The sequence below is a fragment of the Pagrus major genome, chromosome 23 (genome assembly GCF_040436345.1).
Source record: "Pagrus major chromosome 23, Pma_NU_1.0".
Taxonomy (NCBI): domain Eukaryota; kingdom Metazoa; phylum Chordata; class Actinopteri; order Spariformes; family Sparidae; genus Pagrus; species Pagrus major.
Window position 1 is genome coordinate 10,277,829 of NC_133237.1, and position 16,396 is coordinate 10,294,224.

The window sequence follows — 16,396 nt, forward strand, 5'->3', positions numbered from 1 at the left end:
TTATTATCTTATTAATATTGTAAATATTACCTTTCTGAGTTTGAATTTCTTTTCCAAAACTACATAGCGCCCCTTTAAGTACATTTTTATTTGACTATCTCTACTTTATGTTACTTTCCACTTCACTTTAGAAAGAAAGATTGTACTTTTAACTCCACTACATTTATATGACAGCTATGGTTAATAGTAACTTTTCAGATTCAGACTTTGAGAAACCTGTGATAAGGCTAGTAAATATTAAGCATTGTTAAGTATTAAATGGTGTGTGACCCCTTATTGAAAAGCACTATTTTAGGTCTCTTGTCATGTTTTAGTTGTTTATGAGTTGTTAACAGTTCCACCAAAGACAGGGTTTCCCTTAAAACTGCTCACGTTAGGATAGTTTGAAGCTCAAGGAGATAAAATTATAAGATTATAAAAAGGCGTGCAGCAATATTATTTTTTTCTTCTTTCTGACACTATTAATAATCTCACGACCCTCAGAATGTATGTTGAGTCCCTCTGGAGGGGGCCTGATGTCATATATAAAATAAATCAGTCACAGGAGAATTGCTAGTGAGTTCTATGAGCGCTTCTACTTTCATACTTTAAGTATGTTTGCTGATAAAACTTCTGTACATTCACTTCAGTAACAGCTCAAATGTAGGACCTTTCCTTATAATAGAGTATTTTTACAGTAATATGTTGATACTACATCTTCCACAACTGGTTATGGGAAACAAAGGGAAAAATTACTTATCATATGATGCCAAGGATATTGTGGCACAATATCCTTGGCATCATATGATAAGTAGCACACATCAGCAGGGCAGTTCAAATCCTCCACTTAGTGATCAAAAGTTGTTCTTGGGCCTTGTCTGCAAACTGATGCATATTTCTGAGACAGTGTGCGCACCACATTCGTGAGAAATTAACCTCTTCCTCGGACTTTTACAGAAGACATTTCTTCAGAAGCTTCTTGTTATGATGACAGAGTGCCTGTTAGACCTTTACCAGTACAGCTGCCAGGCTGGTTCCTTGGAGCCACTCTGGCTTCTCATGTAAACCTGTTGATTCACTTGCAGCTGGCACATTACTGTAAACTGTTTCAATTGCTGAATGACCTTTAACGACTCTTAACGGTTTTTATTGTTTAAAAATGCCTGAGTTAATTCATGGCAAAGGAGGATGTGTCCTTGAGGAGGATAATGAATAATCAATTGCAGAGCTATTTCCACTGCCCACTTTTCTGGATGAAGCAAACAATAACATGGCATTGTTCTGTCAGAGGAGACAAAGGCTCTTCAGTTGCTAAAATATGACTGAGGGACGACGAGCAGGCAGAACGAATGAGGTCGCAAGGACGACTTATATAGATTTTGAGGTTTTTTTGAGGCTATTATTTAAGATTGTGTCTGTATGCAAATACAGGAGCTACATTTTCTTCAAAAAGATTTTTTTATTTTGCGAAGAAGAGTCAAAAAACGAACAAACAAGTAAAGGCAAAGAGACAACTTTGAAAAAACATTTCTGAGTTTGAATTTCTTCTCCAAAACTATGCCCTTCAACATTGTAAGCATTTTTACGGCCTGATGACATGAAGTCATTTAACATCAGGCAGCACTGGAAACTGTTAAGGCCTCAGGGATTTTATCGGTGCTGCTGTGCTTCTTGTAACCATCAGGACTTCATGGAAGACCTTTATACTTTCACATTTAGCTGAATCACCTTTTGGTGCATAGGTCACCTATTAAAATATCGCATCATCTAGATTGCACAACAGATAAAGGTCGTCTAATCGTTTGTGTTTCCCACTTTGTAAATTAGAAAGTAACACATGTCCCGGTGCATTTCTACAACCTCCTTACTATAATCAGCAATGATTTACTGCAAAACAGCTTCTCATTTCACCTCAGCTCCACTTCCACTTTCACCAAGACTCGATCCTGTTTTGACAGATGAATGCAGGAACTACTGGATCAAATTACTGGATTTGGATTTTAGTCAGGTCCTGACAAAGGCTGTTGGTTCTTGTCTTCCCTCTGAACAACTCTTACAGTACAATAACATTCAGAGAGGAAATTAAAGAAACCGCCATAGTTACAGTACCATTAGGTTTATTTTGATATTGAAGCACGGCACGGCTTGCCAAAGGCATGGCTGGCCAGGGAAATGGCAAAATGATGAATCATTAACTGATTTATGAGGGCTTGGTGACATACTGGTTGATACATTAGATTACAGGAATAAGCAAAATCGCATCAATAGTGTCAGTAAGAAGCCTAAAATGAAAATTCAGTCATTAGCTACTCAGACCCCATGCTGTTGGAAAGTCAGGTGAAGTTTCGTAGTCCACAAAACATTTCTGGGGCTTCACAGCGTCGCAGCACTCTCCTAAACAACTGAAATAGATGTGGAAAATGTTCCATTCTGCTCATCTGACGTAATCCAAGTCCAATCCCTCGAGCTTGTGCACCCACAATTGTGCACACTTACACTTTTAACTTAGCAGCTGCAGTGAAGTTCAGCTTTAAAAAGGGTCTAAATAATGTTTTTCCAAATCAGTGTTGGATGTTGGGGCTTCCAGAGGTTTGGATTACGCTGGGCAAGCTGTATGAAGTCATTTTAGTTCGTTTTTCAGTTGTTCTTATCACGTTTTAAAACAGGTCCCCTTCCTCTTCAGTTGTTTGTTGAGAGCGCTGCAACGCTGTTTTGCTGTGAAGCTCCAGAAATGTAGTATAGAATAGTAGATAACGACTACATTTTTTAAAAATTTACTCTTTAAGAGGTGCAAAATGTAAGAATTGGCCACCTATAAAAGTTAGCTGGTTAGCATGACGTTGACAGAAGGTCAAAACTGTTATTTCTTTACATGCTGTTGACAATTTTAGTTCATTTTTTAATATTCTAAACCAAAATTCCTCATATTGAACCTTTAATGTGTTCAGTTATTCGTCATTTAATGTCTTTTGTTTTCTGTGCTTTCATTTTCCCCCTCTACCACCTTTGGTTTATGCCTTCTTGTAAAGCTCATCATAAACTAGACAGTTGTTCAAAATGAAACATGCACATGCACAAAAAACCCAACGATAAGCGTTATATAGCCCTTTTTATGATGATTTCGTAGTTGATTCACTGCACAAGGGCACACCAGGACACACTGCAATAACATACAATACAAAGGGCTCACAACAGGTATATAGCAAATACCATATGTGTGCTCTGTAGCGTTTACTGGAAGATAAGCGCTACCTATTAACTGTAGCTCCTATTCACGCCTTATCACTGTCAGCACACAGCAGCAGAGCACATGCAATCCTTATCACTGCATATGAAGTGAATAAAAGTGAAAGTATATAGCAAACTGAAAGTACACCAGTGTGTAATAGATCATTCAGCTACAACTTTCAGGATTCTCAGATTGTCATCATGTTGAAAGTACAGTACATTCTCCTATGGAGCAACACCAGATGACCGCACATGGAGGGGGGGAGGGGCGTCCACGTTGGCCTTACTGGAATACCAGCTACTATCTGCAGTATTAATTCTAGATTAGAAAACAATGAAAATGAGGAAAACTGTAAAAAAAAACAAAAAACAAAAAAAAACAATGGGAGGATAAAAGTGGACAAATATGAGGAAAAGACACACCGATTTCCTATGAGCAACTCTTGGTCACTGTCGGTAATTGTGCAAATGTTATCGCAGCCAACAAGGAGAAGAACAAATAGAGTTTATGTTCTGAAGAACGTGATGTTCCTGTTTCCAAGACCAGGAAGTCCAGATGTCTCTGAGGACCGGTGGAGTGAGACACAGAGTGAGCCGCTTTGACCAGAACACCCCAGGGATGCGAAAGTTTCAATTTACCGGACACAAAGCCACATGCAGACACACCCAACACCACAGACACAGGTCCCATTCATCACCTTATATGTGCCTGTGTGGTGCTATCCTCAGGTGTGACAGTAAAACCTTTACGAAACACTTTCTGATCCTGTGTAGTTGAAATTTGCAGATCTACAACACTGTGCAGATCCCAGAAGTTAAAAGTGAAAAATAAAAGCATCAAAGCTCCTTCAGAGTCTTGACTGCATGTGTCCTGACACATTCATGTTGTTGTAATCTGCTAGTATTTGCTGATAATCAGCAGTCACGTCTCAGGATGTTCTGCCAAGCATGCGGCAACTAAAAGTACATGCGATGACGCTCACATGGTTTGATACAGAGGGCTCCTAGAAACAACCAAAATCGATTTTCCCAGCTCTGCATTTTTCCTCCATCTGTCATCCATTGATGGACCCTCTAACCCCGAACGCTCTAACTCAAAAGCCAACAGTAAAACAATGAGCTTGGCTTCCAAATTCCAGTGCGGCTGCAGCAACAAATGCCTCTTAACAACTAAAACTGGCCCCAGTTAAAAGTGCAACACAGTGTTTTTATACCATTCTTCTATATTAATGCATGTGTTGGGGATCTGATCAATGGGTTGCATTTATACAGCATGCATATTTTCCTTTTTTCTTTTTTGCAGTTTTCATCATTATTTCCAGTCATTATTCTTAACCCTTGTTCTTTGTTACTGTTGTTACAGTCACTGTTTGTAGTGGCTGCTGGTTGCATGTTTAATGTTAGTCTTTATGCCTCTATCTAGTGTTGTATTATGTGTTTTACTCCTTAGAAGTCGTTGGTTGCATTTTATTTCATTGTAACAATGCCTACATGCATCGTCCCAGTCAAATAAACCAACAAAATAAAAAAGATAATACAATGGCATGCTGCATTAATGCAAACACATTCTCAATACGACCAGCAATTACAAACAACACACACTCTGTTCAGCTCACAGTGTTTCAGCCCTCTGCCTCCTTCACTGAAATGAAACTCGTGAAGCATTGCGCACACATACAATAAACACTGACTGCAAACAAATGTGCAGACATGCGCACACATCGGCTCATTCTTACAAACTGCAGTCATACACGCAAACACTTTCTGGATAGTCTGCAAGGATCTGCAATTAGACACACCACACACTCTGTTTGGCTGGCTGTGTTTCAATCTCTTCTCTCTCTCCCTGTTTCACAGAAATGAAACTTATGAGCATGCGCACAGACGCAAATAATCATTGAGTGCATAGTAATAAACACGCAAGACACACACGTGCACACATTTGCGAACTGTTACAAACTGCATTATACACTATTGGGTTTAAGTGGGTATGTAATACATCTGCAATGCATGCATATAGGAAATCCAGGCCAGACATGCCACACATGCAGAGACAACAGTGGCACACATCCAGTGTTACAGCTTGTGTGTGTCTCTGATTAAGCCCAGTCCTTTAACCCGTTCCTACCCGAACAAAGCGGAGCAGAGCTGCCCAGAGAGCAGTCCTCCCTCTCTGTGTCTGTCTGCCTCCTAACTTGTATCACAACTCCCTGCACTGAGTGCCTCCTGCACGCTCCAACCTTTGCATTTGAACATGTCGTTCATCACATTAGATTCAGTGATTTTGCTCCGAGCCACCCACAAAATAAACACTGAGTTATCAGAAAACAATTTGTTTATAAAGTGTAGATACCTTAAACAACATTTAAACGCGTCTGAGTATGAAAAAACGCATGTATCAAGATATCCTGCTGCCAAGAAGGAAACAAAAAAGTTCTTATCTTTTTATGGGTTTACAGGCACCTATATGAAAGTACTCCACTGATTTTGCAGTGCACTCCTATAACAAATGAAACCTTTATTTAAAGGTTAATAACTTTTATTAACCTAAACCTTTATTAAAAAAGATACAAAAGGCAGAGGAAATAGCAGAATCAGAAATATCATCTTCTTTTATTCCACACATTATTCTTCACTGTCAATATCTGGCACCTACATTACCCACAATGCAACTCAACCACAGACAGTTTGGTCGGAGATGTGTCTCATGCTAATAGAAGCTAATGTAGCCTGCTAGCCTCAGGCAGAGATGAGATCAGGCTACAGAGTTCTGGTGTGCTTACTTCTTTCTAAAGTGACACGCCCAGATTTTATTTTAATTTCTTTTGTTTTCAAGCTTTAGTCTCAACAGACACTGACTCAAGTGCCATCATTTGAGGCCATTCCTCTTCACACAGCTTCCACTACAGCTAAAGCTTTAATACAGCTATTTCTCACACGTACAGAGGTACTCCCAAAAACTTGTAAACAGACTTTGAGGTGTAAAAACAGTGGAGTTTCCCTTTAAAGGTGCAATATGTAAGAATTGGCCACCTGTCCAGTTCATACTCCAACAAACAGGGGGCAGCATGTCACCATGGTAACCGCTAACTGCTGCTAACTGTAGCTGCCGTAATTAACCATGTAGCTAGCGGTCATGTTAGCTGTCTCTGGCTGCAACCAGGAGCCCGGAGTACCGGAGGAGTGTTGGTGTGGTTTACTATCTTTACAAACTGGCCGGGGACTGGCTGATTGGCATGCTAACTTAAAGAGACATCGCTCCAACATAATACATATGTCTTTGACATAATGTCAGAACTGTTATTTCGTCACAATATGTTGCTAATTTCAGTTAATTTTCATGCTTTAAACCGAAATTCTACATAGAAAATAAGGATTTGTCCATTGCAGTCAGTAAACAAAACAGTGAAACCATTGGCTCAACCACTTCATAGCTTCCTTTTTGGATGCATGTTTACCATCCGGCATCTGGTTGCCACGTTATAATAGATATATATTATGTTTTTACAGATTATATAGAGTATATTTGATTTATGTTGGTTATTTGCTGAAGCAACTAACTCGTGGACAAACAAATAGGCTATGGATGGGGAAGCAAAAGGGGTTGTTGGCCCTTTTTCCACTGAGCCTACACGAGGGAGGAGCAAGCACATCTTATCAGTCAACTGAAAAAGAAAATGAAGGCTACAAGACTGATACAAAGTCCATGAGTCTTATCTTAGTCCTCCAGAGTGGTCGTAATGGAACCAGAAGTCTAATCTGAGTACTAGTTGGGTCAGATGAGTCCGTATTAAAGACACTAACCATGATACATACACTATGAGCTCACATAGCTTATCTGAGCTATCATCTGTCTGCCTCTTTAAACACTTCCAGCTGACCTGAGCATTTCCTTAACTTTCTGTTTCACAGAGCCACTGTTTTGTAACCTGACCACCTGGGTCTTAGTTAATCTCTCTCTCTGAAACCATGTTTATACTTACTTGTGAAGCTTGTCCCACATTTGCCAACAGCAGACTGCTCATAACTTTCATTTCCGTCAATCTTGCAAAGCTGCACTTGGCAAGATTGACGCTGCAGTACTAAAAAAGATCATAATGCCAAAGATAGATTCTGGCAGGGTTTGTGAAGTTTGTGAATGTGCAGAAATATTTAGAATGATCTTGTACTGTCTTGTACATTATGCTACTCATTGTACGGCTACTTACTAAATACATGAAGCACTTGGCACCAAACACTGATTAAGTCGTTAACAACCGTCTGCCAAAACGTAGTACAGCTTCTCTGCAAGCACAGAAAGGCCTACAGTGTGCACACAGCCACCATCCACATACTGCAGCCACAACAAATCTGGAAAACTGCTGCTAAGACTTAATTTCAATGAAATTAGATTAGGTTTAACTTCATTTTCAGATTCCTCTGAAGTGAGTCTTGCGTCACAAGCCGACTTAATGTGAAACAAGGGACTCTTACTCAGAAAGTAACCCACCTCAGTCTCACTAATAAACCCTAAAGAGTACTGTGAACTTTACTATGATGTGTCATCTGCATTGTATTAATACTACATATCATACAATATAATAATAATAATAATAATAATAATAATAATAATAATCAAAAAAAGGTTTCACAATGGAGATGGCAGCTTTGAAAGTCAAAAATAGTGAGATGACTGTTTGGATGTCACAATATGAGCATTTCAGTGATGAATCAACACAAATATCGAGGCAGCATTAAACACTTTTGTGTAAAACAGCTGACTATTAGCAACAAATAAAGGAGTGCAGCGGAGACACTGACTTGTTCAGTACTGCGGGTATTTACTGGAAACAGAAAGATTTAAATTGTCCTTTTAATGTGGTTTGACATTATACAGGGATGCTTTCTGACTGCAGAGATCAGATCGTTATCTGCCCTATTGAGCAGAGGTTAAAAAATGCACCGGGCCTGATTTATATCGGGGAATTTCATCTACATGCAAAATCTAGGCTACATTAACTCTAAACTGAGACTGAAACCTAAACAGGTCATGAAACACATTGAACTTGATTTTATTACTTAAAAAATAAGTTCCCCTAGAAAATGAAAATAGAGTCATTATCTGCTCACCCCGGTGCTGATGTAAAGTCAGGTGAAGTTTCATAGTTGACAGAACATTTCTGGAGCTTCATTCTCCTAAACAACTGAAGTAGATGGGGACTTGTTTTAAAAACAAATACAGAAACAAATATAAAATGGCTCGAAATAGGTAGCTATCGTGAAAAGTTCATCTTAAAGGTGCAATATGTGAGAATTTTAGTTGAAAACATTAAAAAAAATCCTAAAAATCATCAACAGAATGTGACATAATAGTTTTGACATTATAACGTCTATGTATTGTGTCGAATAGATATCTAATGAAGTGAGCATGCTAACCAGCTAGCCCCAATCCATCCCAGTCCAACATATCTGTGCTAGTGCTGTAAACAACAACATCCCAGTCTGGACCACGAGATGCACGGCTGACCAAGCTAACTCAGTAAGTACCACATCAGTAATTCGGGTGATATGCTGCTTCCCTATTTACACTACTCAAATATTAGTAAAGGATATTGGGATATGGGTGTATATGCAGTTTTGGGGAATTAAAACTATTCAGAAAACGCAAAATAAAAATTTAGATATGTCACAGAATAAACAAATCAAGTGAAACACCCAAATATCCCAATACCCCGAGCTAATTAATGTGGATTTGACAGCTGGCCAATTTTTACATATCGCACCTTTAAAAAAATAACATGCTTTCAAATCAGTTTGGGATCTCTGTGCCACAGGAGACTGGGAGAGCGTACAGCACGGTGCCTTTTAATGACTGTTTAATGCAGCTATTATTTGAAACAGGTCCCCATCGACTTCAGTTGTTTAGGAGAATGCTGCGACGCTGTTTTAAAGCAGAAATGCTTTGTGGACTACAAAACCTCACCAGACTTCCCATCGGCACTGGGGGTGAGTAACGACTGATTTTTTTATTTTCCGTGAACTTCTCCTTTAATGTGAAATGCTTCAGGCTACTTGAAATGTATTTGGGGGGGGGGGGGGTGCGTGTTAAATCGCACACATCTGAACTACAAACACACATTGTTTTAATGAATGAATGAAGTCATTCAAAAAAACCACAAAAAAAAAAAAACAGACATTAAAAACGTTTGTAAAAACAGCCAGACCATCCTGTCTAATAAATCCTGCTATTGCTCGAATCTGACACCTGTCTTTCTGTAAACGTCCTCCAGTCACGTGGGGCTTGAAATTCTCCAAATCAGACGATCGGTTCAAAGGAACAGAAAGAGGGAGCAGGGCTCGTCTGCTCACTTTCACTTTCGTTTGAGTGTTTCTCAGAATCGCAGAAGCTGAAGCTGAGGCGAGTCTATTCAAGGAAACTCAACGAGGCGGGGCCTGCGCTTATAAAGACTTGGCAGTGTTTACCACGGCTCACACACACTATGGTGATGATTTGACGAGCACAGCCCTGCAGGTCGATTCATTACCTCCCCGAGCTGTCAGACGCGTCCCGGCCGCCTCTGACGCTGCGATCGTGTCGCGGATTTACTTGCAGGATACTCAGAGCTCGCACCGCTCCGTCTGCACTGCGGGATTACACGCAGACGGATCTTTAATCCGGCGCTGCTGTTAGAACAAAACGGTAAGATTCCCCACACTGGATTTAATGCACCTTTCTGTCCCTGGAGGACAAAAATGCTGTTTTGCGATCTTCATGGCTGCGCACTGGAAATATGCGTAAAAACCCGAGTGCATGGTCTGATTGATTCCCAAAGTCCAGCTGCTAACATCTGTGAAACTTTAAAAACAAACAGAAATCAGAAATAATTGATGATGACTTGAGTGATTTGAATTTAAGATATGATTGCATTGAATCAAAGCTTAATAATAATATTTATAATAGAAATAACACGTCATCCTCTGGTAATCATGACCCTTTCCTGGAATTTAAAGCAACTTTTTTATGAGCTTGCTGCACCAGTTCCAGGTAGACAGGAGGGAAGTGAACCACACAGGGACAGGGCCTGTTGATATGGGATAAGGGGTTCGTCTCGTGTTAGTTTTACCCAGCAGATGAGTCGCTACAGATGTTTTTAGTCCCATTTATGTGTGGAAAACGTTTGATTTCAACCTGATGTTTCAGCCACGAAGGCCAAAGTGAGAAAGGAAGAAAATACAATTATGAGCACTATAAAGTGTGTGTGTGTGTGTCTGTGTGTGTGTGTGTGTGTAGACAGTGTACAGTAATCTGCCTGTGGCTGACATCAGCCTTGACTGTATGCGAGCCAAACCGCAGATTCCACTCATATCAAACGCAGTACCCATCAATGGAAACTAGAATGAATTCCTGACCTTCACTCAGATTAAGTCACTGAAGTGTACACACACACACAGACACAGACACAGACACACACACACACAGAAATACTCGTCCTCACACTGATAGGACAGAAGTCGGCCTCTGCTTTTATGGCCCTACATGGTCGTTGCCTAAAACCTTTTAACTTTGAAGTTGTGTTTTACTGTCTTTATAACCCTGTGAGAGAGACGCTTCTCTTAGTCGACCTAATTTTAAAGGGGCACTGCGCAGTTTTGGGGAAGAGAATCAAACTCAGTATTTTAATATTTACAATATTAATGAGTAATAATACAAACTCTGACATATTTATTTTTCCATAAGTGAATAAACAAGCTGTTCTCAGAGGAAAATAAGGTCCCCAGAACGCTGTTTGAAGCTAGAGAGGTGGCAGGGTCCGCCACATATAAACAAAGTGAAACAGTATGAAACTGTGTTGTCCTTTAAGGTCAGTTTGTTTATTCAGTCATGAAAACAAAGAGTAGTTTGTTTATTTAGTTTGTCAGTGAAGATCTTCCTCTTCTGATTCAAATGTTGCTGTAAAAGTCATAAAGTTAACCCTTTCTTTCTCTTGTTGTCTCCCTCAGGATGTCAGTGTTTTGGTTAGAGATGGGAGAGGGTCTGGGGCCGCTCTCCCCTGTAGGATGGTAGCCGACAGCACAGTGGAAGGCCATGACAAGACTCGCTTGTCGAGCTCATCGTCGTCATCATCCTCATCATCCTCATCCACCTCATCCTCCTCATCCTCCTCATCCTTGTCCTCGTCATCTTCCCTGTCCTCCTCCTCTTCGCTGGCCAGGCACGAGCTCGAGTCGGAGCAGCTTCAGCGTCGGGCCTCTCCTGATAGGAGCCCCAGAACGCCGTCCGTCCCCTCCGTGTATCTGACCCACTTCCCCACCTTCTCCTGCCAGGAAGACTGCAACATCATCACAGACACAGCGTCCAAGCTCGAGCGCAGCAGCTTCTACTGGGGTCCTCTGGGAGTGGAGGACGCACATCGCATGCTGCGGGACGCTCCCCTGGGAAGCTTCCTCATCCGAGACAGCCGGCAGAAGGACGTCTTCTTCACGCTGTCCTACCACGCCAAGAGCGGGCCGGTGAGCGTACGCATCACCTACAACCGCCAGAAGTTCTCGCTGGCGGGCAACGAGCGCTCCTTCCCGACACTCTTCGCCCTCTTGGAGTATTACATCAATTCTCCCAAGAAGAGCCTGAGCATCCCGTACAGGAAATGGCAGCCGACGCTCCAGGAACTGTGCAGGAAGCGCGTCATGGAGCTGTGCGGCGGACAGAGCCGGGTTCCAGAGCTGCCTATTACCCATGTGGCCCAAGACTACCTGTTGGAATTCCCTTACAAACTATAGCAAACTTGCCTTATAAAGTTCTGATAGTATTATTTTTATTTTCAAGAAGGCAGCTTTTACCGGAGTGTTTTGTACAGCCTGACAATCGCGTGTTGGATGTTAAGACAGCGTCGCCGTGGTTACAGATGAAAGCAGCTCCCTGTTTTCACAAGAGACATTGTCACCACAGTGGAGATCAGGCGGCCTCCAGTCGGACAGGGTCCATGCTTGACATTTCAACATACTTTACCTCCAGAGACTCGATTCCCGCTTGCACACGCACAAAGCGGCTTTTGGTCTCCAGGAAGCATGAAAAGTTGGAAAACGCTGCATTAAGAGAAAACTACAGACACGAAGGAGCCATTACAGAGATAAAAGGACTGGTGACAACAGCTGTGAATGTTCTATCAGGGTTCGCTGTGGCCCGAAAACATGGAAGAACGAATAACGGAAGGACTTTTAAGGCGACAACGGAGTGGACTTTAACAAACATGGAGGCGTGTCGGAGGGTACGGTTGAAGCGGTCACAGGCGACGGTACCAGTAGGAATCATTTTCGTAGCAGATTTAAACTCTAATGTCCTTGAATGTTTACATCACACGTGAATGTTTGCCAGCACTGATGGCTCGAATACCAAATGATGTCTTTTTTTAACACAGATGATATGTTGTAAAAGAAGTCAAGTATTGGAGTCAGGAGGTCTGGTGTTAAATTGTACTGTATGTCGAGGCACCCTACCTCTTGTACAAAGAGATCATGTGTTCTTCTTTACTGAATCAGATGTCTAAAATATTTTATATTTTCTACTATTTTATTTCAAAATAAAACATATTTAAACTAACCCTCCTGGTGTTTGATGCAGTTACTTCTCTTCCCCCCAAACCATGTCATGTGCAGGAGCAGTAGGAGTGTGTTGGGGTGGAGACAGACAAACACACGCCCTCGTGATTACACACACACACTTTGTCCACACTATCCCACAGACAATAGGACAGACAGACAGTCAGACAGGAAGTGTGCGAGGTAGCGTACAGTATCGTCACCACAGTGATTCATCTATGTAGGCTAAAGTGACTGGTGGGTGGGGTTACTTTGGTAGTAAATGGACTATTACGCTTAGTAACACACACACTTACCAGAAACAGGGACAGAAGTGACACATAATGAAGCGTGTGATAGTGTGTGTGTGTGTGTAGTGCTTTAAACCCAGTGAGGACCCACAGCAGATTAAAATTTCCTCAGGAGGAAGTGGGAAATTTTTTGGGTTAGTGGTTTGACAGAGATGTTAGATCAAGGTCAGGGTTTGAGTTACGGTTTGCATTTCATTTTCTGATAAACTCCTTGTATGCAGCACATATTTGAACAGGTTGCTATGTAAATAAGAAGAGTGGTATGAAGTAATATATGAAAGGTATGAGCTAAAAGTTAGGCATAAAGGAGATAAGTGCTTTTTAAACAAACCACTGCCTCACGTTCCCTATACACCGACTCATAGGTGTGGCAACACTGAACCAGGTGGGTACACCTGGTTTGATATATGACTCATGAGGAGTGAGTGTGTTTGACAAACATAATTTACACATTATATTATACTTAATGCAGCAATGGACCAAAGCCCAGCGCTGAAAGCCATGTAGTCATGCTGACATGGGTGGAAACAGCAAGTGAAACACACTGAGAAAAGTGATTTAACAGGAACCTTACACAACGTTTACACATTTTTACACACAGAGCCGTTGCTCTATCCGAACTGTTGTAGAATTGCAGCAGGAAGTGATGTTAAGAAACTTTGTTCTCACGTGAAACAGTTGAAAAGTTCATAAATCATTTTAGCATTCGTTGATTTTTTTTTTTCTGTCCCTGCCTGCCAATGTGTCCATACGGTGTCCAGAACATATTATATTGTGTTTTCATGTCGTTGTTGTTTAACAATCTCCGTCAATACCTCACAATCTACTGATTCACATGACTTTACTGTAACATCACGCTGAGGGTTGGACGCTGGAACGTTTGGATAACGTTTCCAGGTAATCTCACAAATTATTATGAGTGTGATGAATGGCAGATATTGGAAATCTGAAGGGACATCTGGCCATATTTCAGTGTAAAACAACATAACGAAATACCCCATTAGCTAATGTTAGCATCCAACCACTTCCTAGCTAACATTAGCATTCTATTATGTCCGGTGCGTTTTACTTCCGAGCTTAAATAAATGTGTCTAAGATGTGTGTTGATATTTTAGAACACTATCTAACAGTAGCTAATGTTAGCTCTGCATTAGCTGGCAGCTAGCGTGGTTGGTACTTAATGGGTTATCAAATACCTTGAAATCAGGAAGCAGTGAAACTTGTTCCACAAGTTGGGGAATTCTCTTATCTGTTTTTTTTGCTAAATGGGAAGATTGATACCTATCTCATGCTTCTGCGGTAAATATGAAGCTACCACGCAGTGTAAAAGCAGGAATTTTAGTCTAACGTGAGTTATGCTAATGTTATTTCTTGACCTGGCACGAGGCCTAACTAAGAGTCTCTGCTGGTTTACACTTACTATTTTTATACTGATAAACAGATTTAAACTGATTTTTTTTTTTATTTTTATGGGGAGAGCCAGACTAGCGGTTTCCCCCTGTTTTCACTCTTTATTCTAAGCTAAGCTAACAGCTGCTAGCTTCAGCTTCAACATTCGTCGTACACGCATGAGAGTGGCATCAGTCTTCTAATCGAACCTACCAAGAAGGCGATTAACTGTATTACCAAATACACAAACTATATCTTGGAGTGTTAATTCGGTTGAATTGACACCAAAGTTTGTTAGTAAAAGTTAAATTGTGGAAAAAAAAGAAGCAAGTCAGTGTTAAAAATGCAGCATGATCAGAGAATGTCTGGGTACGTGATGATGACCAGACCTGTGACTTCAACTGGCATTATGTTTAGAAAGCAGAGTAATTTCTTCAAATTTTGCAGTTTCATGACATATGTGAGAGTATATGTGAGAGTATGCGTCACTTTTTCAGGCAGTAGTGTACTTTTTTCAGATGCAACTTGTGGTTTTAACCTGAGCTAACCTCCAACCCCTTCCTCATTTCTAACCAAAACTCCAACGCGAACACCAAACCTTACCATAAGGCTTTTGTGATCTTTTTGGGGGATTTTTTTTATTCTCTTGGGTCTAGACACATGTAGCCACACACACACACACACAAACAAAGACACAATGTTGAGTCATACCGAATATCATACTCACAACCTGATTCAAGTAAAGCCTTAGTAGTTTGAGGATATAATTATCTCAGCTTGAGGAAGAGGGTGGATCACATACCCCCAGTGGAACATGAGTCAGTGATGTAAAGTCTGATTGTAATATCATTTTAACCTGTTATCAATCCTCACTTTTCTTTTTAAAGCTTTACCTAGAAACTGAAGTCAGAGGCTTGACAGAATGTGTGTGTCCGTGTTCTTGGTCTGGGGGATGGTGATGAGTGATACACGTAGCAGTTTCATTCATAGCCTCTCAGTTTTCAGGACATTCCCGACTATTTTAAGAAGTGAAAGGTGAAGTGAGGTGTTCTGTGATTGTGTGCTTATCAGCTGATTTCTGTGGAATCCTCCGCTCGGACTTTTCTGTCCTTTAAAAATGCACACGCCCTTCTACAGAAATCAATTGCAGACTGACAGCTCGAGAGAAAGATGCCCACAAAGCGTCTGACAAGGAACAAGAACAACAGGGACATTTGATGTGAATAAGATGCCCTGTAGTCTTCTTTGTGATCTCGTTTTACCTTTATTCAACAGACGAAATAGACAGCAACAGTACGAGACTTCATTACTTCCCCGTGGTAAAGGCTATTAGCTTTTACATCGTCTATTATCCCATCCAGCAGCCTCTGTGGCTTTCTTGGAAAACCTCTCCTTCACTGAGACCAAATACTAATGCCAACTTCCTCGTAAAACAACTCTCATTCAAAAGTGATGTAGACAAGGAGTTCCCAGCAGACTATCATTAGTCACCAGTTTCCTGTGTTTCCTCGGACTTCTCCATGGGATTAATTTCTTAACCAATTCTTGTTAGAAGGGTTAGTCTCCAAATCAACAGTATGATGAACTGATTTGGAAGAAATTTTGTGGAAATTAGGGTTGGGCCAAAGGCCAATACCATCATCCATTGCAGATAGCTGACAGTGATCGACTACTGAGTCCTGCCAATGATAACATTGTGACTTAATGGGTTACACAAGATGCTCGGTTACATTGATGGCAGCTGCGTTTCTTTTTTTGCGGACCATCATGAGTGTGTTTCTTTCGACTGTGTCATTGGTATTTGCATCTTCTTAGCTTAGCTTCCGAAGTATAGCTAGCAGGCTAACTTTACGGTGCTCAGACGAGGACATTCTTTTAACCTGGCATGAGGATGTGTGACGGATGCTCTCCAGGCATAGATGTGAGAGTTGATC

General features: G+C 41.0%; 1 protein-coding gene across 1 annotated transcript; it reads left to right on the forward strand.

The window, feature by feature from the left end:
• The first annotated feature begins 9,677 nt into the window (after nucleotides 1-9,677).
• On the forward strand, nucleotides 9,678-12,784 carry socs1a (suppressor of cytokine signaling 1a). The gene is made up of 2 exons (XM_073494581.1): nucleotides 9,678-9,886; nucleotides 11,188-12,784. Exon 2 carries the CDS (start codon nucleotides 11,245-11,247, stop codon nucleotides 11,962-11,964), a length of 720 nt encoding a protein of 239 aa, XP_073350682.1. The 5' UTR covers nucleotides 9,678-9,886; nucleotides 11,188-11,244; the 3' UTR covers nucleotides 11,965-12,784.
• Nucleotides 12,785-16,396: the final 3,612 nt, after the last annotated feature.

Coding starts and splice junctions, on each gene's coding strand:
- socs1a (XM_073494581.1), top strand. CDS start 11,245: ATGGTAGCCGACAGCACAGTGGAAGGCCATGACAAGACTCGCTTGTCG.